The sequence below is a fragment of the Beta vulgaris genome, chromosome 4 (genome assembly GCF_026745355.1).
Source record: "Beta vulgaris subsp. vulgaris cultivar EL10 chromosome 4, EL10.2, whole genome shotgun sequence".
Lineage (NCBI taxonomy): Eukaryota > Viridiplantae > Streptophyta > Magnoliopsida > Caryophyllales > Amaranthaceae > Beta > Beta vulgaris.
In genome coordinates, this window is record NC_079205.1 from 27,272,341 (window position 1) to 27,292,753 (window position 20,413).

The 20,413-nt window shown below is 34.6% G+C and overlaps 1 protein-coding gene across 1 annotated transcript; it reads right to left on the bottom strand.

Annotated features, from left to right (window-relative positions):
• Positions 1 to 1,035: 1,035 nt before the first annotated feature.
• LOC104907290 (NAC domain containing protein 52) lies at positions 1,036 to 14,371 on the bottom strand. Its single transcript, XM_010696205.4, has 4 exons — positions 13,867 to 14,371; positions 12,959 to 13,236; positions 8,370 to 8,537; positions 1,036 to 1,843 (listed from the first exon to the last, which is right to left on the bottom strand). Exons 1-4 carry the CDS (start codon positions 14,075 to 14,077, stop codon positions 1,295 to 1,297), a joined length of 1,206 nt encoding a protein of 401 aa, XP_010694507.2. The 5' UTR covers positions 14,078 to 14,371; the 3' UTR covers positions 1,036 to 1,294.
• Positions 14,372 to 20,413: the final 6,042 nt, after the last annotated feature.

The following is a 20,413-nucleotide window of genomic DNA, read 5'->3' on the forward strand; positions in this document are numbered from 1 at the left end:
GTTAAGGGCTTGAGCTATGCCACCGGTGTGTCTAAATAATTATTTTGCAAACAATTACCAAGCTTGATTATTGTAAAAAATGTTTATGAACTAGAACGTTTTGACAGGCTAAAGTAAAGTTACTGATTTTCCTCTCATTTTAGTTTTTTATTTGTCTTGTATTTTCTTATGTAAACTGCAGGGTTTCTGCTGGATTATGTTGGAAGCTCACAGTGGATCCAAACAAGAGTTTGGTTATTAAGTTTGTAACTATATAAGTGATTCAGAAGTTGTATATAGAGTATCAAATATGTTAGTTTCAAGTGGTTATATGAGAATTAAGTACTTTATTTTTTGACATTGACTAAATTTTTCTGGAATCTGATATTTGGCTTTGAAATTGTTAATTGTGAAGATTTTAAGTTTTGAAGTTTACTTCGTTTTTAAGTTGTGAATTTGTGGGGTTAGATTTAGTTGAAAATTGGGATAAATCTACTAAAATTTAGTACGAGTGGGAAGAAGAGTCGACTTACTAATTTGTGTTTCCTGAACAATTAGGGATCCGTTAAAACCCATGTGTAGGAAGGAAAAAGAGACGTGAAAGAAGTAGGTTTTATGTTCTTTACACAATTAAAGACGAGTCTAAGACTCGTATCTGCATTATCGAGATCCAAACACCAATATTTCAAATATGTTGGGTCCGACTCGGATCCGAACATCCCTAATAACATATTTGAATCAAATCCTTATGGATCTAAATCCAAATCCAACTCGTTGCCATCGCTAATGAGAGCTTCCTTCTCCCCCCCTCCCCCTCCATTTTCCCGACTTATGTTACTTTTGAGTCAAAATGCATATCTTATTTTTTTTTTACTGTACTTCTAACTAAAGTTCAACAGACAAGGGCATAAAAGTAACTACGAATCTTGTTCTATAGCAAATTGTTCACTATATAGCCGGACTTTTCTAATAAGTTGATCCCCTCCCCGAAGAAAAAGAATTTTTTTGAGGAGTACCTCTCCAAGCTTTTGGAAATAAATCGACACTTTATGAACATAATGCAAAGAGACGAACACCAAGTTACAAGCAATAAGCAACCTACAGGACGATGACAGACATAATCTAGTCGGCAACACAATTAGACGATCTAGCATGGAAGAGAAACTAGAAAATACAAAAATGAAGTCTGCTACTAAAACTAAACCGAGTCAGGAGCACAATGTTAAACGATTGCAGAGCAACGAGGCAACTTGGGTTAATATTACATTAATTTCGATAGAGATGTGCTTACAACAAAAAGATACCTCTACAAAACCTATTTATCCCGCAAGTTGGTCTTCTTCAGGTCCTCATTTTCCTTGGTGAGGTGATCAATTTTCGTCTGAAGAATGTTAATCATGGTCCTCGCACTCATCACTTCAATCTTTAAAGATTCTTTCTCAATTGATGTCCTGTAGATTTCATTGCGCAACTCTTCAAAGAGTTTCAAATAACTCGGAGGAACGTTAATATCAATCACATTCGCCGGAGGAGGAGAGGGTCGCTCTTTTGGCTCCACCGACTCTAGCAATGGGAATTCCAAAAGCCCAGTCGAGAAATTTGTGGTCCCTGTAGATGATGAGCAGGGCCCTTGCGTTATTGTGGTTGAGATTTCTGAAGCATGAGAATGACAAGTGTCAGTCTCACACTGTCTAGAACGTTTATTTGGGCCAAGCGACAATGGTTCAGGATCAACTGTGCAAGGGACTGGGCCTTCCTCTCCCCTTTCTATCTTGCAAAGAGGCGGAATCTCTTGAACCTCTGTTGAAAGCCCACAGCTAGTAACAGGGGCGGATTCAGAGTTATAGAATGACTGCATAGAATCCTGGAACAGGTGAAGAACAGAGTCAAAAAAAACATACAGCAACTTATGTAATGATTAGCTAACAAGCCAGCAAAACCTCATCCTTCTATAATATGATGAAATTTAGATATTAGGAACATCATTTAGCCGTATAATCCATAACCAAAGAAGGTCAATGGACGTTTCTAATCGTAAACTATTTATAACATGTTCACATTCACATATATCAACCAAGGTAATATTCTTCAACAACATAGTACAACCTGTTCAACTCATCATGTCAGGAGAAAAACTTGTACAGGACAGTTAAGAGAATTATCGTTTGACATCGCTCTCTCACGTAGCGAGGTCTAAGATTTCCCCTTCTGTTTTACTACACCAATACAAAATGTCAACTTTGAGATTTCCAACTAAACACCATTTAGAAATCTTCTGCTAGATCTCACAACATACAGCCATCGCCTAGACAGATGTTCTAATCAAATCTCTTTTAATCCCACCCACCCCTCTCCCTGGCCAATGTGCTAGGGCTGGGGGATGGGTAAGCTATTCTCATATGCATCACTACCTCTTCTCAGTAAAAACCAAAATCAAACCAAAAATAGAAAAAAAAAAAAATTCCTCACCCCCATCAAATGTATCAACATGCTTATAAAGTCTTTTAACGCTGGTACCCAAGGCATCACAACTCTCCGTGTCTCTCCTTTTAACTCCAAAAAGAATTACAGATCCCCCCCCCCCCCCTTCCCTTTCTCTGTCAGTGGTAGTGTGAAAAATTTTTAGAAAACCACCATGCTGATACAAATATACCTTATATTGAAGCCTATGTACATCAGTAGTCTTTGTGACCACAAATATCAAAAGAAAACAAGTACCAACGCATTTCAGAAGTATAAGAGTTAGCAAGTGTATACAGAACTACTATTGCTATTCACTACACCCCTAACGAGGTCCGAACAAATTTATTTTTACTCTGTTTGGAGGAAGAGAACTTTTCCTCAACCTATTGAAGAAGTCTTCCTTTCTCAGTAAAGGCATTTGTAGACATGGTTTGGTTATTCCTTTTGTTTCTTATATGCTGGTGGGGAGGTATAAGAAAGAACGAATCAGTGTGTTGAAGAATGAAAGCTCAAAGACAAAGAACAGAAATGTTAGAATAATCCCCATCTACATCAATGTTTTTTCTGATTACCAATTATTCCAAAGCAAAAGACACTCATCATTTTAGGCCGTTTCAAAATATATGCAACTTCACTCTATTTGACGTTCATTTCTCTCTCTCTCTCTCTCTCTCTTCATCACATGTGTCTCTCTTTTTATTTCTCTCTCTCTCTCTCCTCTTATTTAATCCCCGTGCCTTTCCCTACGAATCATTTATTTTAAAACGGTGAAAGTATATGCAAATGAATCTTAAGTGTGAAATGAGAAGAGCTTAAAGTCACATCACTTCTTATAGTCACATCACAATTTCTTATGACGACACAAATCATATTAGGACTAAGGCATCATTGTTCTTAAGTAGTCACAGTCCCCCCAACCAAAAAACACACAAAAAGTAAAGAAAGCAAAGCCCTAACATTACCTTGTTGTGTTTTATAAATGAGAAAGGGGTTCAATTTTTAAGGTTTCAATATGGAAGCACCATCACTGCCATCCAATTCCTCCACCACTGTAGTTCACTCGTCGAATGCTACCTTCTCCACCACCGTCTTCTCCAAACCGCTTCCCCCTCTCTCTTATTTGCTTTATCTCGTCTTGCTCATGTTTCTCAATGGTTGGAGTTGATTTGCAGCGGGTGAGAGAGTTGTTGGTTGAGTGGTGAGGTGGAGAGGGGGTGGTGGGTCACACTCATTGAAGTTGGCTATTCGTTAATGATGGAGAGGTGTGGTCAGTAGACTGGTTGGAGTTGCGTCTTGATTAGTGGCGGAGAGATAGCAGGACACATTCATAGGAGTTGTTGGTGGGTTAGCTTTACTGGTACCCAGTGGTTAGAGGACATAGTACGTCAAATTCATTGGTGTTTAGTGATGGAGAGGAGAGGGCGTGGAGGGTCAGATACATGGTGGTTGGGTAGATTTGTTAGTGGTTAGAGGTGGAGAGGAGTGGGACTAGGTGGTGCTGGGGTTCAGATGGTAGGGCAAGGCAATGGAGGGTGGAGTTAGGTGGTCAAGAGTTTGGCGATAGAATGAAACGAGGGGGAATCATGGTCGAGGAAAGCGGGAAAGCCAAGAGGTGATGGGAATGGTCAAATGGCCTAACAAACAACATAAAGGAAATCAAGGGTGTCTTTTTTCTTTCCCTTTCATTAAACACCAAGACATATGGCCCCTAAGTTATTATTTTAAGGACGTATAAAATTCATTAGCAGTTCTCTATATAAGCACTTAAGGAGTTATTCACCTCCAAGCTTTTAATGAATACTGGAAGCATGAATTGAGTGGTTCTCTCCCTTCTTAATAATATGCGGATAAAGCTTTCTTTTTTATCTTCAAATCAAATCGCTATGTATTATGAATTTCACTTGAGATTACCCCTTTTGCTTCCATTAATATTTTTGATTTGTGTCACATGCTTTGTGCATGCAATTTAAAGCTTAATTTTCTTAAATTGTGTGTATTACACTTCACGTTCATGTCCTATTCATTTAACCAAAAATTATAATTCAAACAATTTCCAAAAACATCTTATTTTTAGTTAAGAAAAAGTAAAAATCTCAAGATAATGGAACACTCTCAATATGAATCATTTCCATATTCATGTGAGCTAATCTGAATTGAACTCATGAGACGACCTAATCCGCCCTCATTTTGCCTTATGTTTTTACTTAATTGGATCTACTGGTTAAACCTCATCAGTCTTAGGACTTAATTTTTTAGGTCTTTCTATGGAGTACCCCTATATTCTAAATAAATTCTACGTTGTATCTAGAGTTGGCAATGGGTCAACCTAGGTTGGGTTCAAGTTGACTTGTTTACTTAAACGAATAAAGATTCTCAACCCAACCTAACATTTTTAGTTAAACGGTTTGGGATTCCCGACCCAACCCAACCCAACCTAATAATAAATAGGTCAACTTGAAATTGACCCACTAACTCATCTAATAACATTTTTCAGTTTTCATTAACAGCGACATAATTAGTAATTACTTAAGTTCCTCAAATTCGAAGAACTTCAAAGTACAAAGAGTCCACACATAGCAAGAGAGTCGTCTTGGACTTTTTGGAGGCCATGTGCTTATGATGTAAAACCCAAAAATAGAACTAAGTATAACATGATACAACAAGTTTATTATGGGATATGACTTACTTTTTTAGTAATTGTTAAATATTTTTTACTATAACTAATAAATATTGTTATATTAATAGTACAATTGAAGGATTAATTATAATTACTTTAAAGGCTATTTATGGAATTAAGATTTTTTTTCTTTGTGCCAATTAACCACAATGGCAATACAAATTATAAATGGAGTAAGGAAGATTCAAACATCTGAGCTATCATATAGAGGCCCTCAATCTTAATTACTAGAGCATAAACTCATTGGTTCAAATAAAATAAGAAACAAACACAATATTATAAGAGAGAGTAGCTTTTATCTTCACAAATAAAAGGCTTCATTAAAGAAGGGATGTTTCTTCAATCTTGCAAACATCAACAAAAACTTCAATTAAGTATAGTATTGGGAGGAGGTAGAAATATTTTTTAAAACATTTAATGTGAAGACGAAAGTATTTACACAAGCAGTGGAATTTTCATGGGCTTTCAAATTATTGTAAACAATAAATGTGAATACGAAAGTATTTACACAAGCACTGGAATTTTCATGGGCTTTGGCATAAAGAAAAACAAATAAAAGACTGTTGATTTTTTGGGGTACTATAACGGGCCCCTTGCACCCTCATCAACGAGGCTACATAACAAGAAGATAAATTCAAATACAATAAAACCATTTTATTGTTCATTTTACTTGGAAAATTGGGTTTTTGGATGGATAAATAAACGGGTTATCGAGTTAACCTAACCCGAACTTAACCCATCTAAGTAAAGAGGTTAGATCAGTTGAATTCCATTCAATAAAAGGAGTTGGGTTAGGTCGAATTCTATGTTGTTGGACTCGTGTCCAATATCCAACAAGGTATGTGTCCAAGTGTCCGTCTCGGCTATCTTTTAGAACTTTTTCAATTTTTGGCCCAAAAAAAAATCTCAAAGTGCCCTACCCATATTCGAGTGTCGAGGATTTGGCACGGGTACTTGAGGTGAAATGAAAAGTCCGAGCACCATAGGTTGACCCGATTAATTAAACGGGTTGAAAATTTTGACCCAACCCGTTATTATTGGGCTAGGTTCTAGTTGTTGGTTTGTTTATGTTTTTTGTCTACATACTCTTAAAATATTTTAAGTTTTCTCTACGGTACCCCTCCGTTAAGTCAAACGTTAAGTTGACTATTAGTTTCTTTATTTTCCAACATCTGAAGGGCATGTTTCACACAAGATTCAACCTCCAGGCTGCCTGCCTACTTTAAATCTGAAGAATTTCATTAGAAGATAAAAGGAGTTGGAAGTAGAAGTTTAGAGTTAGAGGAGAGAAATTCATGGGATTTCAAATAATAACGGAGTTGGTGGGCCATTACATGTTCATATAAGCGTCCCTAATGAATAAAAAATACTAGGGGTGGCATAGAGAAAACTTAAAAAGTTAGAAGAGTGCTTTGTAGTACAATAAACCATAAGGGGTACAGTATAGAATTTTAAAAAACATAGGGGTACCTCATATAAAAACCCTAAATTCTTTAAGCTGAAAAAAGGTTTAGACTCCCAGTGTTCCACAAAACCATGGACAAACAATAACTAATTTACCAACTTTCAAGTTGTATTCTTTGGCACATACTTATAGAGAGATGTGAAGTAAAACATTATTCACCTTGAAGAATATAATCAACTTGTCCACCTGAAGAGCATGTAAAGGACAACCAGGGTGTACTTTTCAAAGACTTTTCTCCTATATTCTTTCCCAATAGTTGCACTGACTCAGTTTCTTTAGGTTTACATTAATACATCTAGATAAGTGAATCTAATGTTCTAATTTTTCCCCTGAAGTCCATTCCTGAACTTCCTCACAATCGTCTTACAAGAAAAGGTACAGCCATCTAATATCCTCCTAGGAGGCCCATCAACCAGCAATGGCATATTTGCATCAAATTCATGGTACTTTTTTCTTGCCATGACATTTGGGTTGACCAAATGCAAAGGAGGAAGAAACAGGTGGATGTTCATTTATGGAATTTATAACAAGATAGAGTAGTTGTCGAATGTCAAAATATTTAGTATTCTCCAAGTAAGATAAGAAAGATGCAAATCACCCAGAACAAGAACCAGATACTTAGCCAAGAGTACTCTTCCACAAATAAAATACAAAACTTCTGTTTGAAGCCAAAGTTGAAAAGGCTACCAAAACAATATGAATCTAGAAGGCCATCAACCTACTGCAATATAACAAGTCACGCAAAATCATTGGCAATACCAGAAGTGGTTAAAGAAACACTATAGTGTAAATTCTTAATCCATTAATCTATTGGTCATTCCAGACCTCCACTGCCATTGACTTATTCCGATGTGGAATCTTCAGTAATTAGCCACTGACTTTATTCCCCAATAAAACCAAAGATATTTTACACTATTCGAAGTCCATCAATGCTATGTGAGAATGAACACATCTGCCACATTGTAATTTCACCAACCACCTATCATATACATCATGCTGTAGACGGACTCCTACAGAACTTCAATTCATGTAGCTTTGATTGCCAATTATTAGTTAAAAGACAAAAACCTAATATATGACCAATGATTACCAATCATTAGCTAAAGCTTATTCAACCCACTAGATCAGCCAACACACATCATTCCTGCACACTTTTTGTGACTCTGACGCCACCATAAACTTCCATATTACGCGATATGTTGAATTCATCTGTAATATAATCCAAATCTAAAAATTAAAAAGACTCGTTAAATAATTAATCCTTATTAGACGTATCACTCTTGCATCATCAACCATGATATTAAATTCAGCCACATCCCCACATCATAACCAGATTGTAAAGGTTTTTGCACTAAACACAACCGCGATATAAGGGTGCAGGAGCCGCTAACCATCCCCATTACCCATGAAAGTGGTTCCACAACCGCATCAAAGATTGAAAACCGTGTCTCCGACTAAGCATGCTTTCACATAATAATTGATCACAAAGCAATGCAAGAAGAAGGGGAGGGTTCAGACACGCTCTTTTTTGTGATTTCAATTTGATGAGGTGCTTTTGTGCATTCAAACACAAGGATTTCACGATTTCAAGTTCTGTTACTACTTGCTTATAACCTGTGATTCATAAAGTCAATTGCTTTTTTTCTTCGATGGTGTGGAGAGGGAGGGAGAAAAAGCGAGTTACTGCATCTTTTTTACATAACAATGTTTACCCAATAACAAATATTAACATTACTTGTAATCAAAGCAAACCACATAATGACGAATCCAACTAAATTGACTCACCTCCATACGTGCATCATCATTAACTGCCACGTCGTCATCACCCTCTTCACCTGGCACAAGGGTAGACTCATCCTTCTCCCATTCCTCTTCCACAAAAGGTCCATATTGCTCCCCAGGCTTAAATCCAGGACCACTTTTCTTCAAAATTTTACACAATAGATAGGCATCCTGTCCATCCAAAATCAAGCAGTTAATACAGTAAAAGGAAAAAAGACCAGAGAGTACTGATACACCACCATTCTGATTTTTCATTAGAATGGACATAAGAAGTTACTATGAATACTGAGATAGACAAAAAAAAGGTAAAAAAAAAATAATTATCTATTTATTTCTTACATTCATTAAACACAATTACAATAGTATAATACAAAAGCCTTAATTCCCCAAAGAAATTTATTAACACATTAGCACAAAATATAGATATGTCAATCCAATGATCCCATAACGATAAGGCATTGTACATCTTGACTATGTGAATCTCTGTGATCAGGCTTTGAAACGTGCCAAACTCTTGATAAAAGATTAAACCTTGATTGTTTTTTTGAGCTCAAACTAGGCGCAAAAACTAGGTCCATGATAGAACTTTGGTACAATGAAACAAACTATTATCTTTTTTGTGCTTGTATGATTTCTATTGCATGAAAATAAAGGATAGGGTTCCTGTAGTCACGGCATGGAATAAAATTTCAGTCGTCTGGTTACCTAACCAATGCTATGTAACCTATTTTGAATTTGTCGTTCCATGAAATGTCGTTACGTTACGCTGCAATGAAAAATCAAAGCCTTCTCACAGCGATGTTACTTACATAACACTGACTCGCCATGCTAGAAGTTTTTTTCATATTGCTCAGTTACTGCCGTAATTGGCCAAAAACAAAGAGAAAATATACATACCAACAAGGGAAAAAAAGCAAGGTGCACACAACAAACGGAGAGGAACATGATATGGGCTTTTAAATTAGGTAATGTATATGAGTTAGTGTTTATCTATTCTACTCATGTTTTGAGTCATCATTCATTCGCCATATATAACCCAAGCATATGATAGGTTGGTCATATACTCATATTATGTTGAAGGAATACTTGTTAAACTTCAACTGCAAAGTTCAGGTTAGAAATTTATTTATGTGATTTTTTTGAAAAAAAATTACGTTGTCTTCTGTTCAATTCATTCGCTACAAGCTGCTTCCCCGTCATCGCAATGGATGTCGGAAAAGCAATTGCATCCGCAAATTTCTTTTGTATGCCACGGTATAGAGGTTCGATTAAAGTAGTCACATCACTCTGATTCACAAGCTCAATTGTGTTTGTGAGATCTAAATCACGCATTTGAAAAGCTCACATAGAGGCACTCTCAAATTAAATGAAAATCCAAAATTGAATCTTATTAGGTTAATATGAGTGTAGATACAACCTAATCAGTAATCCAAACTAAACTAGGAAACATGTAAAAGAATCCTAAGTTGTTTGGGAAACTAATCCTAACAACTAGCCTATATTGACACCTAATAGGAAACGCAATAAAGACACTCCTGAATCCCTTAGGACTGTCTTCCAAGCAACCAACTGACTAAGGAAACTAAACAAAAGAATGTGCATTAACCTTGGCGTACAGGCAACAAGGTGTCATAGACAATATCTGATGTATTTAATCTTCTAAGATCAAATAACAATGCGGAAGCTAAGTAAAACAATCAATATTCGAACCAAAGTAACCAAGATAGAACTTAGATTATTCAATGATAAAGGCTAAGCCACCACAAGGAATAATACTAAGGGTTTTGAATGCATAAAGGCTAAGCCACCAACACTCAAGAGGATTTGTAAACAATCAATGTTTAACTCCAAACACTCGAAAATTCTTATTAATTCTCTAACATATTCGAACTACATGACTCCATATTTATACTACTTGACAAAACATAAACCAAATAGGCTTAGGACAAGTCCCTAAGTCCTAGACTCCTTAGAACTCTTTGAATCATGTAAAATCCATCGTTTTAAGAACGTAGGCAAAACCATGATTCCTAATACAATTAGAACTAAGAAAGCAATTAAAGATATGAATCCTAATAGAATTAGGATCCTCATAGACATGTTCATTTACACGCCTACTCCATACTACCTTGGTTGGTTAGCAAGCATGCTACCACCTTAGTAGTCATTCCCATGAAGAGTCCTCCATGTACATCAATTGAGCCAAGGTTTAGTGAGATGCTTTTGTATACAAGAGCTAGTAAACTTTCATCCACTACTCCTGTATCAATATCATAGTGTCATCCTGAACGCCACTATGCCATGTAATGTACTAAAGACTCCACTATTAACTAAAAATCAAGCTAATTAAGCTAGATTATAACAAAGTGTAAGTCAAATTAACCCCAGAACCATGCAACATATAACTTAATGAAGCTTATATCATACAAACTTTTTCCATCAAAAAACATTTTATTTATTTTCCTTGAAAACATTTTATTTATTTTCCTTTTGCCATTTTCTCAAAGCTTTCCATTTCTTTGTTTTCACATTTGTTTTTCTCTTTACCTCTTATGTATAACTTTCAATTTCTTTGTTTTCACATTTCTCTTTAAATTTTAATTTCATATTCCCATGTTTTGGTTTTCTCTTAATACTTCAATACGTGTTTTGAACTTTTGATTCCTTATGTTATCTCACGTCTTAATACTCTTACCTTTTACTCCCTCATTTTTTAAATTTTAACTCTTGTTCTTGTAAATTTATCTTTCTTTTGTCACATAAACGACTTCTCATGAGGAATCATATTAGCCGACCCCAAATTATTTGGGATTAAGGCTTGGTTGTTGTTGTTGTTGTTCTTGCTATTGTAATATCAGGATATACCATAAAAAAATTTCTCTTCACATCTCCATCATCACTTTTTACATTATGTTCTTTACGAACATATAGGTTTCTAATACCATTGAAATGCTTTCTCTTAATACTTCAACCGGTGCTTTTGGTTCCTTGTAATTTTTCTCGTCTTAATCTACTCGCTATTACAGTTTTATCATTTTTCTTTACTCAAACTCTTATTCTTGTACTTTTATCGTCCCTTTTGTCAAATAAACTATTTTTCATAATGATTCATGTTAGCTGACCCCAAATCATTTTGGCATTACGGCTTTGTTGTTGACTTGTTGTTGATATATGAGGATATACCATATAATCTTCTCGTCCACATTTCCATCATCTGTTGTTACGTTATTTTCTTTATGAATATAAGTTTCTAATATCATTGAAATGTCTGGGGTAAAATGGAACTTTCAAAAAAGTGCCCCCCTTCCCTAATCATTGTTTAGTGTCTAACATGGCTAAAAGGAATGAAGAGCGTAAATTACATAGGTCAACTATAAATGATATGGAGCTAATGAATGAAATAACCAATTCATACTTAATCTTCCCTAATTATAGAAGGCTAACAAGATCAAGTGAAACATTCAATAGAGGCATACCACAAACTAACGCCTCACAAAGCTGACAAAATTAACCTTAAATAAGATTTAATATTGGAGAAGGAACACAGCACAAAACAAACCCACCCCACTATTCCTATTTCCTAGTCCATCAACAATCTAATAAATTATATGCATACCACATGACAACATCTCCACAGCCTCAATACATAATACACGTAGCCAATGAGGGATCTGAATTTGGCCTTTGATATGCAACTCTTCATAATACTTTACCTAAAATTTACACAAAAGCTCTTAACCCTATTTCCAAACATTTACATTTCCAAGTAAGCTCACATACGAAGGAATTTGGAGGTATATATTAAAATAATAATCATAAAGAGAGGTGCAAGAACAGGAAATTCCATAGTCTTTCATTCAAACATTTCATCCAATCTCATTGTTCCACCAACATTTAGAAATCCTATACGAAATGGATTCTAAGAAATTAGGAGCACACACCTTTGGCTCTAAAGAAAAAATTCTAATGTTACTTACCTACCAAAGAGATAATATTGGGCGCATGAACCAAAATTTTTAGATTAGAAAGTGATCTTTCCCCCTTCTAGAGTAGAAAATCTTTCATCATTGCCTCAGAAACTAACAAGTCTAACTAACATGATATATAGGACATAAAACAGAAAAACAACACTTATCAAGCATGACATAAAAATCTACTACACTAAGCAGGAGTCTGCAGGACCTCTCAATCACCTATGATGCAAAGTCAAAACTTTGTATATGATAGGAACTCCAAAAAGCCTCTCCTTTTACTCTCAACAATCCTGACATAATATAAACATATGGTAGGAGGGTCCACATATATCGCATGACACTCAAACTAAACATTATCAGTTTTGAATTGCAACTGACTAACCCTATATTATACATTAGGTATCCTATCTGGAATAGTTATCAACTTCCAGAAACTGGCACATTAGTCCCTAAACAACATCAATAGCAATACAGAATGGGTCCCACCGATGTTGAAGTATCAGAAGGCAGAAATGGATGTACCCCAACCACGACCATTTCACACTAGTTGCACTCAACTTCTACAAAACACGTGAAAATAAAGAGAACATACAAGCGATAGTTCTCAGCAAATCTTACCAATACAATGCCACTTTTGGCAAGCTCCTCATCCGTTAATCTATATTCATGCATTACCCAATTAGTTCGCTTCCCACATGGTGCCCGCCCACTGTAAAAGACAAGAGTCTTCTTCATACCAACTGTACGAAAGTTGTGTATAATTGGGCGATCATTTCCTGTGGCTTTCCAATACCCTTTGCCTGTTGCTCGATTGACTCTTGAACCATTAACATATTTTCTATCTTGTACACCGAAAAAATACCACTCGTTGTCTCTGCTCTTCAGCTTTGACAAAGCTGTGAAGAATTTAATACAAGTAATAAAGAACAAATTAGACCTGTTTAAGTGTCATTAACACTTTCAACAAGTACTGCATAAACAAATTGATATACTAACACAACTCTCAGCAACTCCAGCTTCTCAAAGAAACAAGCTTTCAGTTAAACAAATTTATCAAATGTAAACCAGGTTAAAGAAAATCCATTAAACTAAACAAATCGAACAAACCAACTTTAAACTCCCAGATTCCAGTCCTTGTGAACATAACATGAAGTCATCACCGACACACTAATTAAAGAACAAAGCTTTTCTAATCGACTAGTTATATAGTTGACCCATTCATATTATAGCCAAAAATCACAACTTGTACATTATATATCAAAAAAAAAAAAAAAAACCATCCACCCACAATACAACAACAACAACAACAACAAAGCCTCAGTCCGAACATAATTTGTGGTTGGCTAACATGAATAGTCAAAAAAATTCGTTTCCCTAGCCCACTCATAATAACATTATTCCCTCGTTAATCTACTCTGTATCTTTGAATTCAATTTCGCAACCCACTACATATTTGCATGTATAGGAATCACAATTGTAAAGAAGAAAAACAAGGAAACCGAAAAAAAGAGTGAAAAGAATAAAACCTGGTAAGTCCCAAGGTTCAGACTTGTAGATATCGGTCTCAGAAATAGCGTCAAAGCGGATGGGTTTGCCGCAAATTTTGCGTTTAAGATAGTAACTGACAAGCTCCTGATCAGTGGGATGGAATCTGAAGCCAGGCGCAAGAGATGTAGCCGTTGCAGGTGGGAGAAGCCTTGGAGGCGACTGAGGCGGTGGAGGCGGCTCAGTTCCCATCGACGAAGGGGTCGTATCAAAGAGGGAAAGGAGCAGAATTTTCGCTGATTGTTCAGAGAGGTGGGAATTTAGAGGAATTATGGAAGTTTAGAAGAACGGAAGAAGAAGAAAAGGTGGGGTGGAGAGGAAGAAAGAGAGTGGGTGAGATTGAGTAAGGGTCAAGAAAAGGGGAGAGAGGCGTGCCATTGAAGTTAATTGTTGTTGTTACTTGTTACTTATTGCTGCTGCTGCCCCTTTCTTATGCCGCTACTGCATTCATCATCATCAATTTACTCAAACAAGAAAGGGATTAGACTCATTTTCGCCAATTGGTAAAATTTTGAGAAACAAACCCAATTTGGCGTTTTCTGTACCTTTATGTATATAAATTAATTAATCCTTCTCCCTTGCTAAACGTAACATTTCTTTCAAGTGGTAAACCTATACTTTTTGCTTGAACAAAGTGGCTTCTCTTAACCTAACTGTTAGTTTTTTCATAAAATAGGTCTAATTATGACTCACCAAAAAGTTAAAAATCACCATATGTATCGAGGATATATGCTATGATCATAACATTAATATAGAAAATATCTTTTTGTAAAATGTCATTCTCTGTAGAAAAATACTTGATTAATTGTGGCTGCATCCATATTATCATTGGCTCCAATCATGCAAAAAGAATCACGCCCATAGTTCTATAAAATTTATTATTTAGAAGTTAAAAATATAAAAGGTAAATTAGTATATGTTTGAAAAAGGAAATTTCAAATTGTTATTCATCGATCAATCACACCCATGAAAAACTTTCCTAAAGCATGATCGTGAACATAAAATAAATTCTTGAATTATTATTTACTTATTTAGATAATAATAGGTGACTCGCTCCATTCTTTAATGTTTTTCTTTTTACTTACTTAGGATCTTGAAGTCACACATATAATCATCATGTTTTTTGTAAATATATGTAAGAAATGAATCGAATCTATATTGCACGACATTAAGATAAAATAATATCAAAATTTTGAACTTGAAACAACAGAATTAAATGGATGATATTCTTATGATATTAAATTGAGAATAATTTGAAACTGACTTACGACCCGTGCGTTTCACTATTATGACATATGAATTACCTAAAAAATTAGTATTATTACTATTATTATTATTCTAGAATTAACACTAGATTAAACACATACATTAAGTTAATTTTTTTGGGTGGAAATAATTTGGCTTTCATTTTCCCTATATTATGTTACAATTTAGTTGGAAAGCAAAAGCAGTTGTTTTAACTTTTGGTCCCCTTCTGACTTGGTCCTATGCAACATTCCCCCTTAAACTTAGGGTGTAATAGCCCAATCTTCAAACAGTTTTAATTTAAAGGTAATTATATATTATTAGTTTAATTATGTGATCACATTATTATTCAGAAATTAGTTTACAAAATATGGGAATTATTATTTAATCATAGTTGTATTTTATTCTATTTTCAACTTACTAAATAAGTATTCTTTATATTCATAGTGTAGAGATATTTTGGATTTTATACAACCAAATTTAATAATATAAATACTAAAAAAGTTTAAGTTAATGATTCAAGTTCATGCTCCTAAATTATGGTTTACCATGTTTTAAACTATAAATTGTAAAGTCTATATGATAAATATGAATATTTACTTTAATAAACCTATGTTTATTTTATGTATATTGGTTCTCTCTTAAAAATGTCACCTCCTGCGCCCCTCCTCCCTTTTCCTCCACCTTTGCCCAACAAGTTTCAACACTCCACAATTTCTTAATTTTATTTTATCTCTTTTGTACTTTTATTTTACTATTTTCCATGTTCTAATTTGTTGTATTACCTCAACTAATATGCTGTTTTACTTGCGTTTCCTTCCCCTTTTGTCAAACAATATATTTTGATGGTTGATTTTTATCATTCTAACTTCCATATGGTTGAATTATAAGCAATCATAATCATTCAAATCATCAATTCATAAATTAAAGTTGATTTACTTTCATTGATAATATATCAGTAAATGATTCATTTTTCATTGAATAATAAAATTAAAATCAATATTTATTGAACTAACATTATTAAATTCCTCTATAAGATAAAATATCAGCCTTTTACGAGTACACAAAAACTTGAATGGAGTACAGTAGACACATAATCATGTTCCCCCATTTAGTACCCTATGATGACTAATACCCCACTCTAAAGTATACGGATGGAGGAAAGAATACATAATACCCATTTGACTAATTTTTTGCGCAATTTTTCTTCATTACCTTTGTTTTTGTTGCTACTGTGTATAAATATATCACCATAAAATTAATGAAATATAATTTAGTAATATATTGACAACAAAATTAATTACAAAAGTGAAACCAAGAAAGTAGATATATTTGAAATATTGATAATTCTTTAATTTTTAGTGCTGAAGTAATTGTGGTATCTTTGAGTAGTACTTTTAGAATTGAACTTAAGCAAAATTGATTCTACTCTATCTTTGATTAAGGGTTGATCAACATAAACTAAAAAAAATGCCTAATTATGTGACATGTGAATATATATAGCCATATAGAAAAAAAAGACGGAGCATGGAAAATAATTGGTTTCTATTTCATTTTTTCTCAAAAAATCATGAAATGCAGATTTGAACATCTGAAAATACACAAAAAAAAAAACACACACACAATAAGGCATCTAACATGAGTACATGACTCTTTATTTCTCCTACCAAAATCAACCATGGTTGAAGCTGTAGTCCTTCATCAAACTTTTGGAAGTTTTCAAACAACTTTCTCTCTCCTCACGATGTATTATTTTTAAAAAATTTGAGTGTTTTAAATTACTATTAATTTACATATAATCAACTCATGCAAAGCATAAATATATTTTGGATTACAAAAGTGAAAAAAAACAAAGTGATAATTGAATCAAACATCATCGTTTTATTTTTTTTCTAATATATTATAAACTATTAAAGTAAGAAACCTTTTTACATATGTGATTTTCTCTCTTGCTATTCTTTGTTGTATATGTGGTCAATTACCATGCTTGGGGATGTATATCTACTTGTTGCATTTTTTTCGCACTTGCAGATCATGGAAGGGAGGAGAGGAAGACTTGTTGAGAAGAGTGGTAACTGTGAATTGATGTGCAGTTTATTAGGGGTTATGATTAGGATTGATTTTTCCTTTTGATTATCTTTTTCCCATTTAACTGAAGCAGTTATAAGTTTTATATTATATTTTTTTTCTTTTTCTATTTTTTGGTGTCCTAACCCTCTTGATATATATAATAGATATGAGGTAGGTTATTAATATATTCATGCAACTGTAAGTATTTTATATTATACAAACTCTTTGCAATATTTTCTTTTCTTATTTTTGTTTTTCTTTTCATGAACATATTATTTTTTTATGTGTCTGATTGCAATATTTATCCCTTTGTATTTATTGCTAAACAAGACCTAAAGAATTGTTCTAATTAATTCAAATAATTTGGATAGCCTGTTAAGAACCTTACAATTTGATTGCATATTAACATACCACTAAAAATTAGTCTTTTATGTGTTTCTGCACCAACTTAGACTAAATATTTTTAGGGTGTTTAGAACATTATTTGATAATTCTTTGACATAAAAGCTATTATGAATATATTTAGTCGCAATAGACAACATAGTTCCTGACTTTGTTGTACCTTTACCCCCAAACTCAACTTTTGGTTCCTAACCATCTATGGAGTATAGATGGGGTAAAATACATTGGATAAACCCCTAAGATGTCCCTACAGTTTGCATGCAATATCCACTTAAGTTTATGATTCTTCCTTTAAAGACTTGTTGGCAACTTCAATGAATTTCAAATAAAATATTAACAATGGGGTAGTCAAATAACGCGCTCACGCTATGGTACGTAGGCGAAAAGTAAAAATCCACGCCTACAAGTATCATGGTCTTACAATTTTCGTTGTGAATAGCGTTGCGATTCGGATGTTCCTTATACTTGAAAGATCTTGGAATTGCTTCTTTTTTTAGGCGAAAAAGTTATTTTTTTTGCGATTCTCATCATAAGAGGATTTTCATTAGAAACCAACCTAAAAATAAACCAATTTGTTGCAGTACATTGATGGTCTATCATTATTGCCCATAAACGACATGATGATAATCTCCATGCAAGTCTTATGTCATGTGTGTTCAAGTTTAATAGTTATATACCTTTACCTTCTAATATTAAGTTCTAGATTTGATGAATTGTGATACGTTTTAGGAAATTAAAATAAGTTTCAATAAGTTTGTATTTGTTCTAATTAATTAAAACACCTTATTACTTCAAGTTTTGAGAAGTTTGAGTGGGTAATGAAGTTAAAAAAAAAAGTTGAAAAGGACACACCTTGAATACATCCAATAAGGAAGATGGAGTAAATTGAGAAAGTAATTAAACTTTACCTTGAAATTTTTAATTAGATGGTAGCATATATAATCATGTCGTGTTGGATATGAAAAAAAAAAGAAGTTACGTTATGTATAATTAAAGGGGTAAAAGTCACTTTATGTTTGAAAACCGGGGGGGTTATATTTACATCTGTGTATCTCTATGATATAAGAAGGCAACTGTAACAACCTGCTCTTACGAATTACTAGAGAAACACACTTAACACTTATACACTAGAATTAACTGTAGCACCCCTACATAACTCTTGCCCATGAGTCAACAAGGGTCTAAAGAGAGCGTCAAAGACAATATTTTGATTCTAACTACATAACTCTTGCCCATGAGTCAACAAGGGTCTTCACTGATATCCTCCAAAGGGTAAGTGAGGAGAATAGAGAGATCAACTTTGGAAATTGATCGAATACTTGTAGATATCAATGATACTATGAGTGAAACTTTGTCGACGATGTCGACATCTCTCGCTAGTGAAGTAGTTACTCGCTTAGAACCAGTAGTTGAAAAACACTATCAGTTAAACCAGAAGTTGGTTAAAGCCTTAGAAGAAGTCCCACTAAATAGAACACAAGGAGATCATGGCATAACTTACCTACCAAGGGTACATTTTTCCCATCCTGAAACTAGAGATTCATTGGTCTCAAGTTATCCACAAACTTCCTCCCATGAGCGCCAAACAAGGGTAATGCGCTTGACCCTTGGAGAGATCAATCATGAAAACTTTAGGAGAAGTGATGGAATGGCAGCGGGAGTGGAGTCAGGCTGGCACCAGGCGTCAGGACATCACCAACCTTCATTTTCCATGGGTGGTGGACATTTTGGTGACAACACACACCAATCTGAACCTTAAAAGGGAGGACAGAGGCAAGGTACTTTTGTTGCAAACAACAACAATTCACCTCATGCATATTTGCCTCTTAATCAACCAAATATGGTTGGGAACCCTTCTACACCTTCTGCTTATATGCCTTACCAACCACCTATGGATGACACGTCTCATTACCAAGCTCCATTTGCCTAAGCAACTAGCGCTTACGAGCAAGGGGTACCCACAAATGGGCATACGTTCCAGCCACAAATGGTACAAGGAGCAACTAATCCTAACTATATGCATCGTCACGATGTCCCTATGAGAGGTTATGTAAATCAATCTTTCATACCTGACCCCAGTCCTATGTATGATCAAATAGGAGGCACGGGGAATGGGAATATGGGAAATAGGACTCTTTGGCAGCACAAGTTTAGGCACTACAAAGAATAGTAGGAGATAACTCTAGGAAAGGTCAGAGGCAGATAGGCCAAAAGCCTTACCCTGAATGGATTAATAGAACCAATCCATTTCCTAGAATGTTTAAGATACCTGATTTTACTTTATTCTCGGGCAATGATAAAGTATTTGTTGAGGAACATTTAGTTAGGTTCAATTGTTAGTGTTGGAAAGCACCTGATAATGATTTCTTAATAAAATTGAGAATGTTTTCCATGTCTCTAACTGAGACAGCTTTTTGGTGGTACACAAATTTACCACCAAATTCTATCCACTTCTGGCAAGACATGTAATTTACAAATCAATTTGCACGCATTGAACCTGGAGTGATTCTAAGTGATCTTGGCCATAATCCAACAAACATTAGGAGAGTCTGTAGAATAGTACCTATCGAGATTTAAAATGGCTAAGATCAGGTGTCATGTTACCATCCCTGAAAGAGATTTTATACAAATGGCTCACGAGGGAATGTGAATTCAGTTTCGTAAAAGTATTGATGGCCATGCCTTTGGCGATTTTGTTGACTTAGCATAATTGGCCGTAAGATATGAGAGAAACCTACAAGCTGAAAGTGCAGCAAAATACCAAAGTTTCTTCGCTCATAATGAGGAGCCTTTCCGTTTTGAAACTGCACA